Genomic DNA, 16760 nt, shown 5'->3' with positions numbered 1-16760 from the left:
ACACTAAAAAGTGCCATGTTATAACATAAAATGTTAAAACAATGTAGTTTTCATATTTGTACAATTAGCATGTTCTTACGCGTTAAAATTTAAATTGTAAAACCCTAAAATGTTTTTGTTATATTATAAATATGTATATATTCCAAACATACAATTACATTGTTCAAACATGGAAAGTAAATAAAAACCTGAACAATAAACATTTCTAGTTAAAACATGTTATAATGCCTGGGTGGCAGCTCTACGCTTCCACAAAAAAGAGCCTGGCTCCAAACTGTACTGAGGCATGACCATAAATGGATAATGATATGTATAGCTACTACTGTTTATTATTGCACACAGAGATAATGAGGGAGAAACTGTTTTCTAGATAAAAAGTACCCTTTTAACACTACTGTCGATTGGGGATTGTTACTTATCGGCAACACAGGAAAGGGTGAAGCAAGCACTTTTGCTTTCCCCCAAGATTCCAGAAAGCAGGAAAAGTAGGTGAGATTTGTGAAAGTTAAGAGTGAGAAAATCTTGAAACCAGTTGAAAACACTTTTGCTCTCTGGGATTATAAAAATAATTGGAATCTTGGCTTCAAGAGGAGGAACAATCCAACAACGATTGACAACACAAACTGTTGTATGACAGATAACTAGAGTGGAGTCAGCAGCCAGACCATCTAGTAGTTTGTGACCATAAAGTTCCAGAGGTAAGAAACTGTGTTTTTCTTGTGGCTTATTATTTGTTGCGTAAGCTCATAGTGGCCTTATCGGTAAAAAGATGATCTTGTCATGAAAAAAACTCAACTAACTTTAGAGGATTTTCCTTAACTTTGAATGGTGGAACTGACAGTGTCAACTGAATAATTTTTTGATGCTTAGATCACAATGTTAAAGCCACACCCTCACAACCAAAGTGCATTGACTATGTGTTGAAAATTGAGACATTTAGCTGCCTCCATCTACAGCTTTTAAGTTTAAAACATCGCATAGCTCATTAATATAAGGTATCTTTGTGTAGGAAGATTTCTACATCAGAGTAACAATGTGGGTCAGAGCCAATCCAGAAATTACAATGTCTACCTAAAGGCTGCTGTTTTATTTTTTTAGGTATTGCCTCAAACTGTCTCAAATGTGGCTAATTACAGGAAGACTGGACTGATCTTGGATTACCAAACCACTGCTCTCCAGCAACATTAACCCCAGTTTACTTGCCTTACCGGACAAATCGGCATAGAAGGTTGTATCTTTTGAATGCACGTTGGAAGTGCGACCTTGCTATCACAACTTTTGTCCAAGCTTAAAACCGTATTATGACACTCTAACGTCATGACTCTAAGGTTTTCTTTCTGTTACACTTCTTCCCAAGGTTTAGTACTTTGAACTAGGGCTGGACGATAATTCAATAACTATATATAGTGATCAATAGACGTATATCGATGAAAGAAAAAATTGGTAAATAAAAAGTTCAATGGAATAATTGTTTCCCTTCCTTTTGCATTCTAGTCATGTAGGTTAAAATTACAGTCCTTACATCCTCCCAACCAATCACAACGCAGACCTAGGAACCAATCTTCGCTCCCTTCAAAGAGCTTGGAGTGCATGTGTTACTTTTTTTTTTTTTTTAGGAGCTTGCAGATTTGGTAAAAAGTTGGTTGAATAAAGGGTTGATGTTGAATTCAGTGTTTGTGAGTACTGTATCTTAAAATGGGTTGCTAAGCAACTATATAAAGTGGATAATAATTGAAATCAGTCAAAATGATTTCTATTTTATCAGAATGCCTTTTGTTCTATATCCTCCAGCCCTACTTTAAACGTGAACATAATAGGTCTTGTGGACCTGAACACATTTAAAGGGAAATGTAAAATGAAGATCGGGGTTGCAGTTAGCGGAAGGCACAATGTCAGAAATGTTTCTGCTTACCCACCTTGGAAGAAACTGAGTTTAGCTGGACATGTGCTCTCAGATTGTGTGTGTGTGTGTGTGTGTGTGTGTGTCTGTCTGTCTGTCTGTCTGTCTGTCTGTCTGTCTGTCTGTCTGTCTGTCTGTCTGTCTGTCTGTCTGTCTGTCTGGGGATGGGACACCAAATCTCAGAAATCTCTATATTTGGATCAATAGAGTATGTTAGGGATGCGTCTTGACAGGATCAATATATTAGTCAGACTTTGCAGATAAAAAAACTCTTGGGGGTGTGTCTCTGTGTGTCTCATGATACATGCATCTCTGATACTAAACCTGTAAATGTGGGGCAGAGAGAGAGTTGTTTGGCTACACGGTCACGTGTCTGATCTGGATGTACCGTTAATCCACCGGAAAACCCTCCTCCTCCTCCTCCCCCTCTTCGTCCTCCTCTTCGTCTTCATTTAAAACCGAGCGGAAGTCTGGGGACTAATGCAAAACCTCTCAGTGACCGAAGCAACACTTTGCTGCAGAGTTCAATTGAAATACCTTATTTATTCCAGTCGCTGCTCCATCGATGCGCCACTATGACGCACATCTCTGCTGTTCTAGCTTTCACTGTAATATCAGCCCTCGTGGGCTGCACAGCCGCACAAGCCTCCATCCACTGCAGCTGGACAAAAGTTTCGTCGAAAGACCAAGTGCACGTCAGCTTTCTCCGGGGGGCACAGCTTAGTAGCGTTGCGTCCCTGCGCCTCTACCACAGCGTCTGGTCTGGAGAAGTCGCTCTGCTGGGGTGCACCTGGAGCGATGACGCAGCGCTGATCCAGAGATATTTGTCTCTGTGCCGGGGGCGCACGCAGGCATTTTCCAAGCATGCGGCACCAATTTTTAAGATGGATTCTTTGTTTGACGCAGATCAATGCGTCTCTCTGGCTTCTCCAGGCTTCGGAAAGCTCGTGGAGCACAGAGGTGGGAGACACGTGAGAAGCTTTGGAGATCAAGGTGAAGATGAAAGGTCAGAGGCCAGGACGCACACGCGTGTAAAGCGCGGCTTTATTGTCCCCGGGACTCTGTGGTGCGGCTCTGGCAACAAAGCGCCATCATACGCAGATTTGGGTAAGTGATAATCTCATCCTTAAAACGCACCCTCACACATGCAGCATACAAACAAAAGAGATCCAGATGATATATGTACAGAAAACTGCTGTCTCACCCACCCCTCTTCCCACTTCCCAAGCTCGGGTCCTGGGAGTTTGAGGGTCATATATATATATATATATATATATATATATATATATATATATATATATATATATATATATATATATATATATATATATATATATATATATATAGGGTTGCTGGAAGTAACAGGGGGTGCTGTGAATTTTTTTTTTTTTTTTGAGTTTCTGGACAAAAGACCTATGAGCCTATAGGCCTATTTAAAATACAATAAATAAAAATAAATAGATTGAGATTCACTACTTTATTGTCATATACACTTCAGTGCACGCAACCCGGGTCTGTAACACACAGACATCATCAGTTCTCAGATGAATATATGCACTATTAATTAAACTTCACAATAACACTATAACAATGTAGATTTGAAAAGCCTGCATTCACAAAGGGGTTGTCTTTCTTAAATTTGTCTCTAGGTATGACTGGGCTATTTATTTTTCCTTGCCATCAAGATCTCTGCCAACTGGCACCAGAAAATTGTATTATTGGGCTTTCTTTGTCTGGAAACGGATACATACAACACCTTATGGGCGCAGCCATGATGAACTGGTTGAACTCGCATGGCTGAAAATACGCCAATACGATTGGCTGAGCAGCAAAACTCGAATCATGTGACCTCTTGGACCTGAGCGCAACAGTTTATATTTTCTATCGGCTATAACTTATTAATGTGCAAGTGAAAACGTGGGAACCTTGGTGTTTTGAGATCACTGCCATATTTAGCAACTGATCCAAGTGCAAGAAAGTTGCCCCCTGACAGTTCATACGAAAAGTCACCTTACAGATTCTGGCCCATGGCCTATTACTAGTCTGCTGCCGTGAGCAGGATACCTCTTTACTCTGTGACCACTAGCTTGCTTGACGTGGCCATGACAACGTAACTTCTGTGAAGTTGTGTTGATTAGGCCTCAAAATAACTAAATCAAAATCCAAATACACGTAATAGTAAAAAAAAAAGTCAAAATCATTTCCCAAAATATTGATAAGAAATTTATAAATTGTGCAAAGTATTATAATACTATAATATATTTTTTTAAAATCTCCCTCTCACCATTAGGGGCCATGTATATATATATATATATATATATATATATATATATATATATATATATATATATATATATATATATATATATATATATATATATGCTTCCTGCGTATTGTCACCCAGCCGCTCTAGTTATCCAGCTACGTGAAGTTTATCTCTGTGGCTCTGCGCTAGCTGAGGGGCGGGTATCTGCTGGTTTTTCAACAACCTGGAGCCGGGTCTTTAATTCTGACACCCTCGCCTCCAAAGCTACAAAAACACTACATTTATTACACATACCAGTGTCACTAAAGGAGGCAGAGGAATAACTAAACATCTGACAAAGAGAGCAGGAGAGAGGGGAGACTTAGACAGAGACGGAAAAGCTGATGGAAGGATTGGGGAGGAAGCCACTGTGAGGCTAAAGCTAGGCTAGGCTAACAACCACACCGAGAAAAGCAAACCGTGTGAAACACGAGGAGTTCCCAAACTTGAAGTTCAGCAACAGAGAATGTGTTTTAAATGTGCTTATGTGTTAGAAACAGACAGATGTCACAGCAAAGAGATACAATTTAGAGAGTCTGGAACACCAAACCACATTAACACCGCAGCAACAGAAAACCAGATGTGACACAATACGTCTTACTGCAATCTCAGGATCTCAACAGCGCCTCCAAACAGAAGCCTTCAAACAAAAGAGTTCCAGTTCTCATGGGACTAGTTTCTTTCGGAGGGGATGTGGTCCTATCGATGCATTGCATCATGACCGGATTTAGTGCGACAGAGTGTTTTTTTGGGGGGAACTGGTATGATGATTGCAGTCTTGATACAGGATGGGTCGACAGTGTGGGCCAGCGAGGTGTTAAAAATATTTGTGAGGGCGTGAGCTAGCTGGTCAGCACAGTCTTTGAGCACCCGTCCCAGTATGTAGTCAGGGTCCGTTGCTTTCCGTGCACTGAGTCTTAATGTCCTCCAGACATCAGTTGTCAACTCTGAGTTGAGATATGGATGAGATGTGGATTTCCTCACAGGGGTGTTGTTGAGAGCTTCAAACCAACCAAAGCAATTATTGAGTGTGTTAAGAAAGTCTGTGTCGTCCTCACAGGGTAAAGGAGTGGCCTCGTATTCTGTGATGGTGTGGATGCCTTGCCACATGCGTCTGGTGTTTCCTGAGTTGTGGAAGAATCCTTGGATTTTCTGACCATAGGCTCACTTTGCTGTTCTTATGGCATGGTTCAGGCTTTCTCTGGCCGTTCTGAGTACCTCTCTGTCCCCACACTTGAACTCTACATTTTGGATCATCTGCATTTTGCATGTCTCATTGATCATCCAGGGTATATGTTTTGCCTGTGTGGTGATGATCTTGGTCACAAAGACATCCTACATGCACTTCTGGATACTCCTCTTCATTAAACAACATCTCTCACTAATATTTAGTATAATGTATACACACCTTCAATAAAATATAGAAAAATCCATTCAAGTAGCAGCCTGCAGCCGGTAAAGTCTGTTTGGGTTTGAAAACCTTAACTTGACTCATCCAAACATTCATCTTACTAATGTGGCCAAATTGCTTCATTGGACCAGAAGATATTTACAGTTTACATAAAACATTTGCTTGTCTATTTGGAGAAAATGTGCATATCAATACAAACAAAAAACGGAATAAGGTAAATTGTGCAGAAAGAAATAACCGTTTTCTTATTAATTAGCTTTTTGGAAGATTTGGGATCATGTCCTCAGAGTAAAATACATCTCCTGTCAGACTGTGAACCACCCCTGTGGTTTATTTCTTCTTTATGCTTTGTTCTCTTGCAGGGGTTTTTTCAGACACAGACAGCTGCTGCAGGGAGCATGACCAGTGCAAACACACCATCCTGTCTTTTCAGTCTGAGTTTGGCATCTTCAACAGCAACATCTTTACCATGTCTCACTGTGACTGCGATAACAAGTAATCCCCCTCTCCCAAATAAAGTCTGGTCCATCATAGACAGGCCTAGTTCCAGCAGTTTTACTGTTGCTTTTCTCATGATGTCACTACACTTTTTGTGTTCAAGGTTTCACAACTGTCTGATGGAGGCAAATGACAGTATAGCTGATGTAGTAGGATATACCTTCTTCAACCTGTTGAAGATGCACTGCTTCACCTTTTCTCACCGACTTCAATGTGCTGAGAGAAACTGGTTTGGAATGTAAGTTTTTGATTTATGTGATTATTGGGGCATAGTGGATTTGCTAGAATCCAAAGGAATCCCCATATTTATCAATATTCTTCTTTGATATGTCTGCAGCCTGTAGCCAGAGATATTGATCTCAATTTCTTGATGGAAATGTTTCAAGAACAATTCAAGGGACTGGCTTGAATATTTGAACAGACAAACAAAGTTCTTCAATGAGCAAGTTTGTCTCTTTATGGCAACATATTATGAAAAACTTTTTTTAACATTAAACATTTTTGTACTTCCATTTGGGTCTTGACTGTTTCTGGAAATAGTCATAAAAAAAGTCCTAAAAAAACCCCCCATCAAAACATCCAACTGTTTTTTGGAAATAAGTAAATGTTTTGTTGTCTGGAAAATGAAGCATTTCAAAAACTTCCCAATTATTACATTACAGTCAGCGAGCACGGCCCCGAACCTAGCAACCCAAACGAAGTAAAACTGTAACACACAAAAATTACTTTTATGTCACAATCAGATTGAAGTTATAATTGTTATTGGAATAAATAACATACACAGCTTAACATTGGAATTAATACATGCTGTACAATTTGAAAAAAATCTAACCTTACACCTAAAGTGTAACTCAACTCAAAATAGTTTTTTTTAAGATAAACTGCATAGACTGGGCCTAATGGTGCTACTTTAATGATACTCTGCAACATATTTTACATTTTTATGTGAACTTGTTTGGTTCTTTAACAATTGTCTTAAAACCGTCTTAGTGCTGGACTTCTGGTGGTGACGCGCCCAAGATGGCTGCGTAGGAGAAGCTGGCCGAGCCGGCTTTGCCATTTTCCCCATATATTCATAAATACGATCTGCAACCGTACGTATACAAGAGGCGAAACAACAACCCCAAGGAAATCTGTTGGTAGAAAGTCATTATTTTACCCGCAAAGCCTCTAAAAATCAATGCAACAAAAACACAGAGGAGACGGCTAACGCAACGAAAATGGCGGACTCATCTCAACAAGATGTCACAAAGGTGATGACTAAACTGCAGGGTATCAAGAATACCCTCGAGGTCCTAGCTGCCGAAGTCTTGGTTTCAAAAGAGGAGTAGAGGCGGTGAACCAAACAGTGAAAGCCTTGGCTGCAGAATTATCGAGGCAGAGTCCAGAATATCCAAGTTGGAAGATAAAGAGGCAAAAAGGACCCCGTTGCTGTACGACCTAGAGAGACAGAATGACATACTGAAGGAGAAAATAACAGTGCTGGAAGGCTTCTCCCGGCGCCAAAATATATGTATTGCGGGGGTGAAAGAAGGAATGGAGGGTCGCGAATGGGATGGCTTATGAAAACACTGCTATCGGAGGCACTGAACATTAATGACGACGACTGGAATGGATAGTTTGCTGGCCTCGGAGGTGCAGCTGATGGAATCATACAGGAAGATTTGATGTTCGTAGGCTGATGTTGCAATGGGTGTCTAAGTTTGTATTGGTTTCCTCAGTGTGTAACTCTGGGTGTTTCATGCAAATGTAGCTGTAATACTTATAACCCTGTATTCCAGAAAACTTATAATAACCGAGGAGGGACAACCACAGTGGGGCATTATGTAAAGGGATGGTTGTATGATAATCTATTAGAAGAGCGATATGGTGCAGTTTAAAATTGTAACATGGAATATATCAGGGTGCAATAACATAGTCAAAAGAAAAAAAACACACCTAAAGCAAGAAAACTGCTGGTATTGTTGCAATAAATCTGAGATGCAGGAAAATGCATATTTATCGAGCAGATCCTTCATATAGTATAACAATAAACTGTTAATAGGTAAGAAAAGTTTATTTTGGGACAAATGGATTAGATCTGGGATTTACATTCTTGAGGCTATGACAGGAGATATGTGATTTAAATCATTTGATGAAATTAAAACTAAGAATAACTTGTGTAACTCAGAATCTTAGCAATATTTGCAAATTAAGCATTGCATTCTATGAACTTATTAGAACTCTGCAGGTGCCAAAACTGGATAGTCTGGTGCATATTTTATATGGGTGTCACAAAGCTAAAGACGTGGATGCTAGCCGTATTAGCGTCTTGTGTTTTTCTTTTGAAAATTTGGTAATTTTCCCCTCTGCTCTGACTCACAGGTGTAAAAAGACTCAAATGGCGCTCTATGCTGATGTCCATCCACCCACGATGTGGGAGTCCACGGCGTCCACAGATGGCTGTGTGAACAGCTCTTGCTCCGAGATCAACTCCACTGCACCTGCAGAACTCCAGGAAACAAACACAGCGGATTCACATCTCCTCTCGACTACTGCTGCCACATTCACGGGACCCGCATCTTCAGCCACTCCCTCCATCACTGCAGTGGCTGATGTTGCAAACTCCCCAGATGGTAAGGGACCAGAGGCGGCTACAGAAGCAGCGACTGAGAGGAGAGATGAGCTGGAGAACCTTTTACCTTCCAAACACCTCCCTGTGATTCAGCAGAACTCCAATTTGACGGGTATTCAAGCCTGAAGATGAATGACATATTCGGTTTACTTTTGCACAATCTGTTACTGAAGCTCAATATTCCCCCTGACAATCTGTATCCCCTCCACAGAGGAGGAGAGGTCTTGCATCGTATACAAAGAACTTGATAAGTGTAAGGACAAGATTCTACCTCAGCAGCGAAACTATGGCCTCCACAACACCGAGCTAAGGACGCTTTATCACTGCAACTGTACAGCCAGGTAAATTCAACCAGTGGTAAATCCCAGATATCCTAAGAATGTTGGTATACAGTGTCTTGAAGAGGAAATTATATCACTGACTATTTTCACATGTTCTCATGTTATAATCACAAACAACAGTGTATTTGATTAGGATTGCATGTGATAAAAAACAACAAACTAGAGCGTTCAAAAAGGTTTTCAAAACATTTCACACCTCCCAAATCTTTTGCAGCCTCTAACGGGTTTCCTTCCAGCAATGGCCCCTTTTTTAGCTTCATTCAGCTTCCTACCAACTCTGACGAGCTTCCCAATCTCTGTTCAAGAAAAGCACCACCTCAGCATGATGCTGTCACCATCATGTCTCACGCTGGGGATGGCATATTAAAAATGACATGCAACGTTGGGTTTTAGTTAGTTGGCCAATAAGTGAGATTTTGGTTTCATCTTACACATATTTACTCCGTTCTTACGTGGCAAACTTTAAACAGTTTTTTTATGGTTTTCTTTCTTTGATGGAATTCTTCTTGCCACCCTGCCATAAAGGTTTGTAAAGTATTAGACCAGGGGTCACCAACATGGTGCCCGCAGGCACCAAGTAGCCCCTGAGGACCACATGCTGTGCCCACAAGCCTGTCCTAAAAAAAAAAGGACAATCCACCAGTGAGCTGCATCTAAAACTTTATTTTATTCCAGTACTCTTCCTGTTTAATCACACTTGCATTTATATAGATTTAAAAATGACAATATAAATAACAAAGCACACACCAATGTGTGGCCATTAATGACTGAATGTTTTAATCTCCAAAAACTAAAACTAATTTGCAGTGCAATAATTGAAATGCTTGGTGTGTTTATATACATTAAGTTAAGGTGAAATCCGACTCTTCTAGTTCAAAGGTAGCCCTTCATTTGACACACCAATGAAGCAGCTCTCAGTTTCAAAAAGGTTGGTGACCCCTGTGTTAGACTAATAGTTATAATAGCTCTCCTTGCCCTGCCTTTCAGCTTAGGTGGACAGTGTCCAATAAAATATACTGATTTTTGTGGTTGTAAGATTACAAAAAGGTTTGAAGGGTATAAGTGCAGTGCAGTCTCAGTATATATTTATAATATAATAGGGACACATGTGCAGTCTCTAATTTTATTGAGCCTTTCTTTTACTAAGCAACCCTAGACTCAGTGATACCAGAACACTCACCGTTTTTTGTGTAGCTGCGTAGACAAATCAGATGTGGGGAGATGTTTTATAATACAAAACTAGACCACAGGCTGTGTAAACATTCACCAGGTTATGTAAGACACCATGGCTCTCTGACAGGACTTTATGTGTGTGGGCATCATCATAATGTCACAGTGGCACATGTGAGGGTTATCCGTTTGTCAGGTTGTTTTAAAGGACCGCTGGTTTTGTTCTGGTATGTATAATGGCATCTGACATTTGCCTATATATCCTTCTAGACTTTTCCACACCGTGGCTCAACAGAGACAACTGAGCAAAGTGCAGGCTATTCTGTTTGGACATGTGTCTCAATCTTGCTTCCTGCCCCAGGACTGCAAAGCACACAGCAAGTGAGTATTTATATGAATAGATACTTATTTATTATGTGTATGATGTGATAAAATAACTCAGCAGGCAAAAATAGAACATCTGAAATCTTCAACTCTATAACTACCTCCCTGTAAAATGCTGTCCAAGTACTGTTAAAAAAGCCCTTAAAGTGTACTATCAAGAATAACGTATCAAGATGGATCCGAGATGGCTCAGCAATACCTCATAAAAACCATGGTGGGGAAATGTACGTATTATATCAGTACAATGAAAAGGATTTTTAATTCAAATATGCTATTTTATAGCCTACAGCATTTTGTTTAAGATAAGGTACTGACAGTCGCCATAGACAGCCATGGGGGCACAAAGGTTCATTATTAAAAAAGTTAACTGTTCTGAGTGCTTGTTCCAAGCATATTAATGGAAAGTTGTGTGGAAGGAAAAAGTATGGTAAAAAGAGGTACTGAAATTACAGAAATAATAGTAGCTTCAAGACGATCTTGAAACAAAGCCCATTTAAGTGTTTTGGGAGATTCACAAGGAGTGGATTGCAGTTAGAATCAAAAGCTCAAGAGTCACCACACAGACATATCTTAAATATTGGTTACAACACTCACATTGTTGTATGAAGCCATCTATCGCTGCGTCTGTCCGTCTCTCTTCCATCCATCCATCCATCCATCCATCCATCCATCCATTGTCTATAATCACTTATCCTTACAGGGTTATGGGTGGTGCTGGTGCCTTTCTCCAACAGTCATAGGGTGAGATGTGGGGTACACCCTGGACAAGTCGCCAGTCCATCACAGGATAAGACAGAAAGAAACAGGACAAACAGCCATGTACACAAAATCATAGCTAGGGATAATTCTGAGACACCAATTGACCTGACAGTCATATTTCTGGACTCCAGGAGGAAGCCGGAGTAACCAGAGACCACCCACACATGTACAGGGAGACCCCTTAACCAGAGATTGATTGAATTAAATCTACCCTTACTGGGCTAAGGAGAAAATAACTGGACTTTTTTTGGACAGTTATTTTCTGAACAAATTAAGTGTGCATTTTATGTGAAAATGCAGGTAGAGTAGAGAGACACGGAACCACAGTCCTTTAAGTCCAGTGTGAAGTTTCCATAGTCAGTGAAGATTTAGGGATCCATGTTGTCTACTGGTATTGAACCACAGGCTTTTTTAAAGGTCAAAGGGTTTTGAATGGGCTGTGTTGTAGGGAGGTAGGTATGATTAGATGTGTGTGAGGCAGTAGAAGGAGTGTGCCATTAAAGGAGTCATGACCTGGTATTGTACATGTACTATCCTTCTGAAAACATCTTTAAATTCATCTTTACTCATTTTCAGGAATTCTTTTTAAAATAGAGTTCATTCTGACCCTTTTTCATACCCATTTTATTCCTCGTCAGGGTATGTGCAAGAACCATGGCACATGCGCTTTCATGCTGCCATGAGTGTGTCTCTCTCTCTCTTTCTCTCTCTCTCTCACTCACACACACACACACACACACACACACACACACACACACACACACACACACACACACAGCAGCTAGCCGTAATAAAAGCTCTGCACTTGCAAAGCGAGCAGAGAAGAGAGAAATCCAGAAAAAGGTTACACAAGGAACAGCACTTTTACTGTGCTGTTGCAGGAAAAGCATCTGTGGGCTTTTCCTGCATCATCCACAGTGCAGGGACTCATCCACTGCACTGTGGATGAGTCCCTGTTTGTTGGAATCAAACAAACTCCAAACACAGGCTTGATGCCATCTTCACCTGGTATTGTCCCAAGTTAATGAAACACTCCGGTGCAAAATGTGACAGCAGACAGAAAACTGCAGGGATGGTTGGTTGGTGTGGCTTATGTTAGCATCCTTCCACGAGTGACGTAAATCTAGGAGCACCAAAACTTCGCTTTATGCATAGTGTGCTCTTGTGGGTTTTTCTGGTTTGTACAAAGAGCCCACGCAAAAAAAGCCAAGTCACTTTCACACTCCTGATTTTCTAGAAGGTTTTAGCTGAGGCCCAATACAAACACACAAGTTTTAACATGAAAAAGTCAAATTTGAAGGTGATGACTCCTTTAATGCAAGAACTGCCACTGATGACAGCAGACTGCTGATCTGATAAAAATCTAACATTCAGCCAGAATGGGCATAGACTCTTCATAGAAAGCTAAATGAGTTTAAATGTTTAGCTGCCACAGGGAAACGTGTTAAAAATCCTCTTTAAAAGTTGAGCTAATTCCCTAGATTCCCTTTAATCCTGTTCTGAGTTTTTTACGGCAATGTAGAAAATGGCACTTTTGTGGAAATGTAATTTTCAAAATCTGTTTTTTAAACCAGAGAGAACGTAAGCTGGCTGAATACTGACAATATAAATTCTTCAGTTCGCTAAAGCCTTCCCTAAAAGGATTTACGTAGTGTCACAGGGTTTTTAAAACTTGTGTTTTGATTGTTCAACGTGAATCTACAAAGGGTCACCATTTGTCTGCAGCTGTCATATGAAACAGGAAGGTTAAAGAGATACAGATGATGGTCCAGTTAAGCACACTTATAAAACCATCTTTATTTCTGCTTCCGTCAACAGCTGCACTGCGGTTGTGGTGAAAGCAGAAGTTCCTCCATTGGATCAAAGGAGCGTTGCAGAAGTGGAGGAGCAGCGCCATCTACAGGCAGTGACAACGAAGGTCAGGAGGCCGGGGATGAAGAAAGCAAAGAGAAAAGACAGACGTGTGAGACTTTACAAGATGTGTCTGAAGATGACTCGATCCAAACCAGTGAAAAAGGCCAACAACCAAGTCCAAAACGCACAGCAACCAGATAACACAGAACCAGAGGTCAACTGAATGGGACTGTAACAGGGAGGCAAAGTGTCCATTAAGGAACAGATCAATGACATTGTGAAATAAAGCAGTAAACAGATAATGTCAAAGAGCAAATGCCAACTATTTCACCTGCTTTTTCTTCAGTAGCACAGGAGTTATTTTCTTTTGAATTAGACAAAGTAAATAAATTGAAATAAAATTAGAAGGGAACATTTTGCTCCAGGATAAAAAGTTTTTTCATGATAAAGGTTCTGTTTGAAAATTGCTTTTCCAACATTCCTAATATGACAACTGGCAGATATTTATTTCACAATGTCTAATGTTTTATCAAGTACTGAAAACCTCTTAACTATTGCACTATTTTATATTTATTTTATCAACCTTTGAGAAACTCTGGAACTTGGTTTAGGCCAAACTCTTCCTTGAATCTATGAAATGCATTTCTGTCCTGAAGAGAAGGTAAAGCTTTGACTTCAGGAAAATGTAGCTGACATGGGGACATCAGTGGGCTTTTCCTGCATCAAAACAGCAAGATTACCGAAATGATCAGCGAGATGAAAATGGCACCTAAAGGTGGCTCTTTTTTAAACACTGTACTTCATATAATGTGGTCATATCCTTCAGTTCTGATGTCTCTGACTGTTCAGAGTTGGTCTGAAAATGTGACGAATTTACAGCGTCTCCTAAAAGTGTAGAAATTCTTGTTACGATACCACGCGTTGTCAGGGGGAAAAAAAAAACATTCATTTCAGATTTGTTTCCACATCTGTGAAAAAAGTGAACTGAAAAACAAACACATCTATAAAATGGAAAAAAACACAATGCAAAAACTTGCTTGATTAAGTGTGCACACTCTCACATTAATACTTTGTTGAAACAACTTGTGGTTCAGTTTCAGCATCCAGTCTTCTATGGTCGGACTCTATCCGTGTCCCAGATCTTCACTTAGCAATATTTGCCTGCTCCGCTTTGCAGACGTATCAAGAATACACACGTTTTGTTTTTTTTTCACATGTAGAACACAATCAGTACTTGTTGGAAACTCCTCTTGACAGCCTCCCTGACCAGTTTTTCTAATGTTCCTCTTCTCCCATATTTTCCTGAGCTGCTGGTGATTTGCATCACCCTGCCATGGTTCATTTATAACACTGTGGATTTTTTTGCAACCTTCTCCTGGATCATTTCGTTTTGCTACAATTCTATTTTGTTTAGAAGCTACAAAACATAGTTTTTATCCTTTGTAACCTTTCAGGGACACTATGGCTTCAACTAAAGAATGCAGATGTCAGACAAATCCTGCAAGGACAGCTGAAACTGAATCAAAAAGTGCTTCAACAAAATATTAGTTTAAAAGGTGCCCACATTTATGCAACCAGATCTTTGCAGCTTTTTAAAAACTACTATCCCTCATCACCTGTGGAACTGTACAGGATAAATGCCACATTATATGAGAAACGGTTTAGAAATTATCTATCATGGACTTTTTTTACATAACAAAAATTGGTGTGTGGACTTTTAAAAGTCTGTTGACCAGCTCCTAAGTCAATGTTGAAGTATTTGTATGTTAAGTATTTTGTGTTAACCTTTGTAAATTTTGTTTTAGGTATTGCACTAAACTGTGGAAAGAATTTGTAAATGCCTGTACATAAGAAAATTTCATTAAAGTTGAGAATTATGGAAATAATAATAATAATCTCATTCTGCTTCTTTTAGTTAATCAGTGCAGAAAATCTGCTCTCTGCTTTGTGAAGAGAACTAAAAGCTACCAGAGTGAAAACTAACAGTAACAAAGAAATCACATTCTTTCTATTCTATACAAAAAAAGGATCTCATCAAAGGTTGAACAAGTGTTGAAATCTAACCTGCAGTGGAGAAAATGTACAAAAGTACACCTTTACTGCAGTAGATGTTATCGAGATATCCATGGCAAGAATTTACTATAAAATTTTGTATTAGGACAGCAAATCTTACTTTACACTACCTATTAAATGCTTTGTGTGAAATTGGAGTCCTATTAACTGTTGCAAGTGCAATATGCAAATATCCAGAACACATAAAACACAACAGAACTAGCATCAGGCATTACCATTTAATTTAAACACCAAGCATACAATGTAATCCTGAACAAAAATGAAGTTCCCTTCATACAGACAAACATTCGGTAATTCCCCGTTGATCACTGTTGTGTTCAGAAGCTCATGAGGTTGTCTGCATGCCATTATCCATCTTTCATTTTTTTTCTAGATGTCTTTTAGCTTTTGGTAAAGGAATACACTGTATTCCAACCTCCAAACATTCTGGATAATGTGTGTCTGAACTGTACTTTCATCACTGACAACAAAATTCCCCTGACTTCTTTTTTTTTTTTTTTTTTTCTTTTTTTTCCCCCCAGTGTCCTGTCTAGCCATGTGGCAATAAAAATTGATATCTTAATGCCAAATAGAGCTCGACAGATTTTACTTTCACAAGTGGAGCAAACAGCTTTCGCCATAATGTTCCGCTTGATTTGTGCGTGTAAATAGCTTTATTGTGATTCCTGCAGGGAGAATTTCAAATTATATGGACACTACAATGGGAAAGTAGGAGAGTAAAAGAAAAACAAGAAGAGAAAAAAAAGAGAAAGAAGAGGTGAAAGAAAGAAGAGATAAAAGGAAGAGAATGATAAAACGTCCTCTGTCTGCTCCATCACCTGGAAAGAGACACAAAAAGAACAGCACAACCAACAGACATAAAGCAACAGATACAATCGTGTAACACCTTGATACCATTGCTAAATCATATGTATTATTATTTAAGCTGACATGTGTAATGTGATACCTAAAAAAAAAAGGTAAAAGAAAGTAAATAAATTATAGCCTTTCTGTATATAAGTGAACATTTAATACCTGGGACCCAGCACCTGTGGGAGATTGTGAGAGTGCACTAGTTTAGGTGAAAATTATCCAGAAGGAAATGGCTTGATAGTGATTGTGGAGAACCGAAGACCCACCTTCCCCGAGCACAGAGGCAGGGGTCAGGGGACCCATAACCCCGGACTCCCAAAGGGGCCCCCAAAGCAGTGCGCCCGAGAGGGGCCTTCACAGGAAATCTGCAACCCCCCCCCCCCCCCCCCGAGGAAAGAGGAGAGACGACCCCGAGGAAATCCCCCAGCCACCGCAATGCTGACGCCCCCAAGAGCCGCGGGGACGAGCCCGTGGGCTCCGCCGGCAGCCGGCCGCGCTGAAGTGGTCCTGGCCATGGGCCCTAGGGGCCAGAGGCCCCAGGGGTGCCCCGCCCCCGCGGCAGGGGCCCCGGCCCCGGCCAGGCCCCGCGAAGCCACCGC

General features: G+C 40.2%; 1 protein-coding gene across 1 annotated transcript; it reads left to right on the top strand.

Annotated features, from left to right (window-relative positions):
• Positions 1 to 2292: 2292 nt before the first annotated feature.
• Positions 2293 to 15120, top strand: pla2g3 (phospholipase A2 group III; the record flags this gene model as incomplete). Its single annotated transcript, XM_036140728.1, has 7 exons — positions 2293 to 3007; positions 5979 to 6111; positions 6218 to 6352; positions 8479 to 8840; positions 8940 to 9069; positions 10510 to 10620; positions 13201 to 15120. Coding segments are annotated over 7 exons (1845 nt in total), but the record flags the coding sequence as incomplete, so codon positions are not given.
• Positions 15121 to 16760: the final 1640 nt, after the last annotated feature.

This window comes from Fundulus heteroclitus, chromosome 8 (assembly GCF_011125445.2).
Source record: "Fundulus heteroclitus isolate FHET01 chromosome 8, MU-UCD_Fhet_4.1, whole genome shotgun sequence".
Taxonomy (NCBI): Eukaryota; Metazoa; Chordata; class Actinopteri; order Cyprinodontiformes; family Fundulidae; genus Fundulus; species Fundulus heteroclitus.
This window is presented reverse-complemented; position numbering and strand designations above follow the sequence as displayed.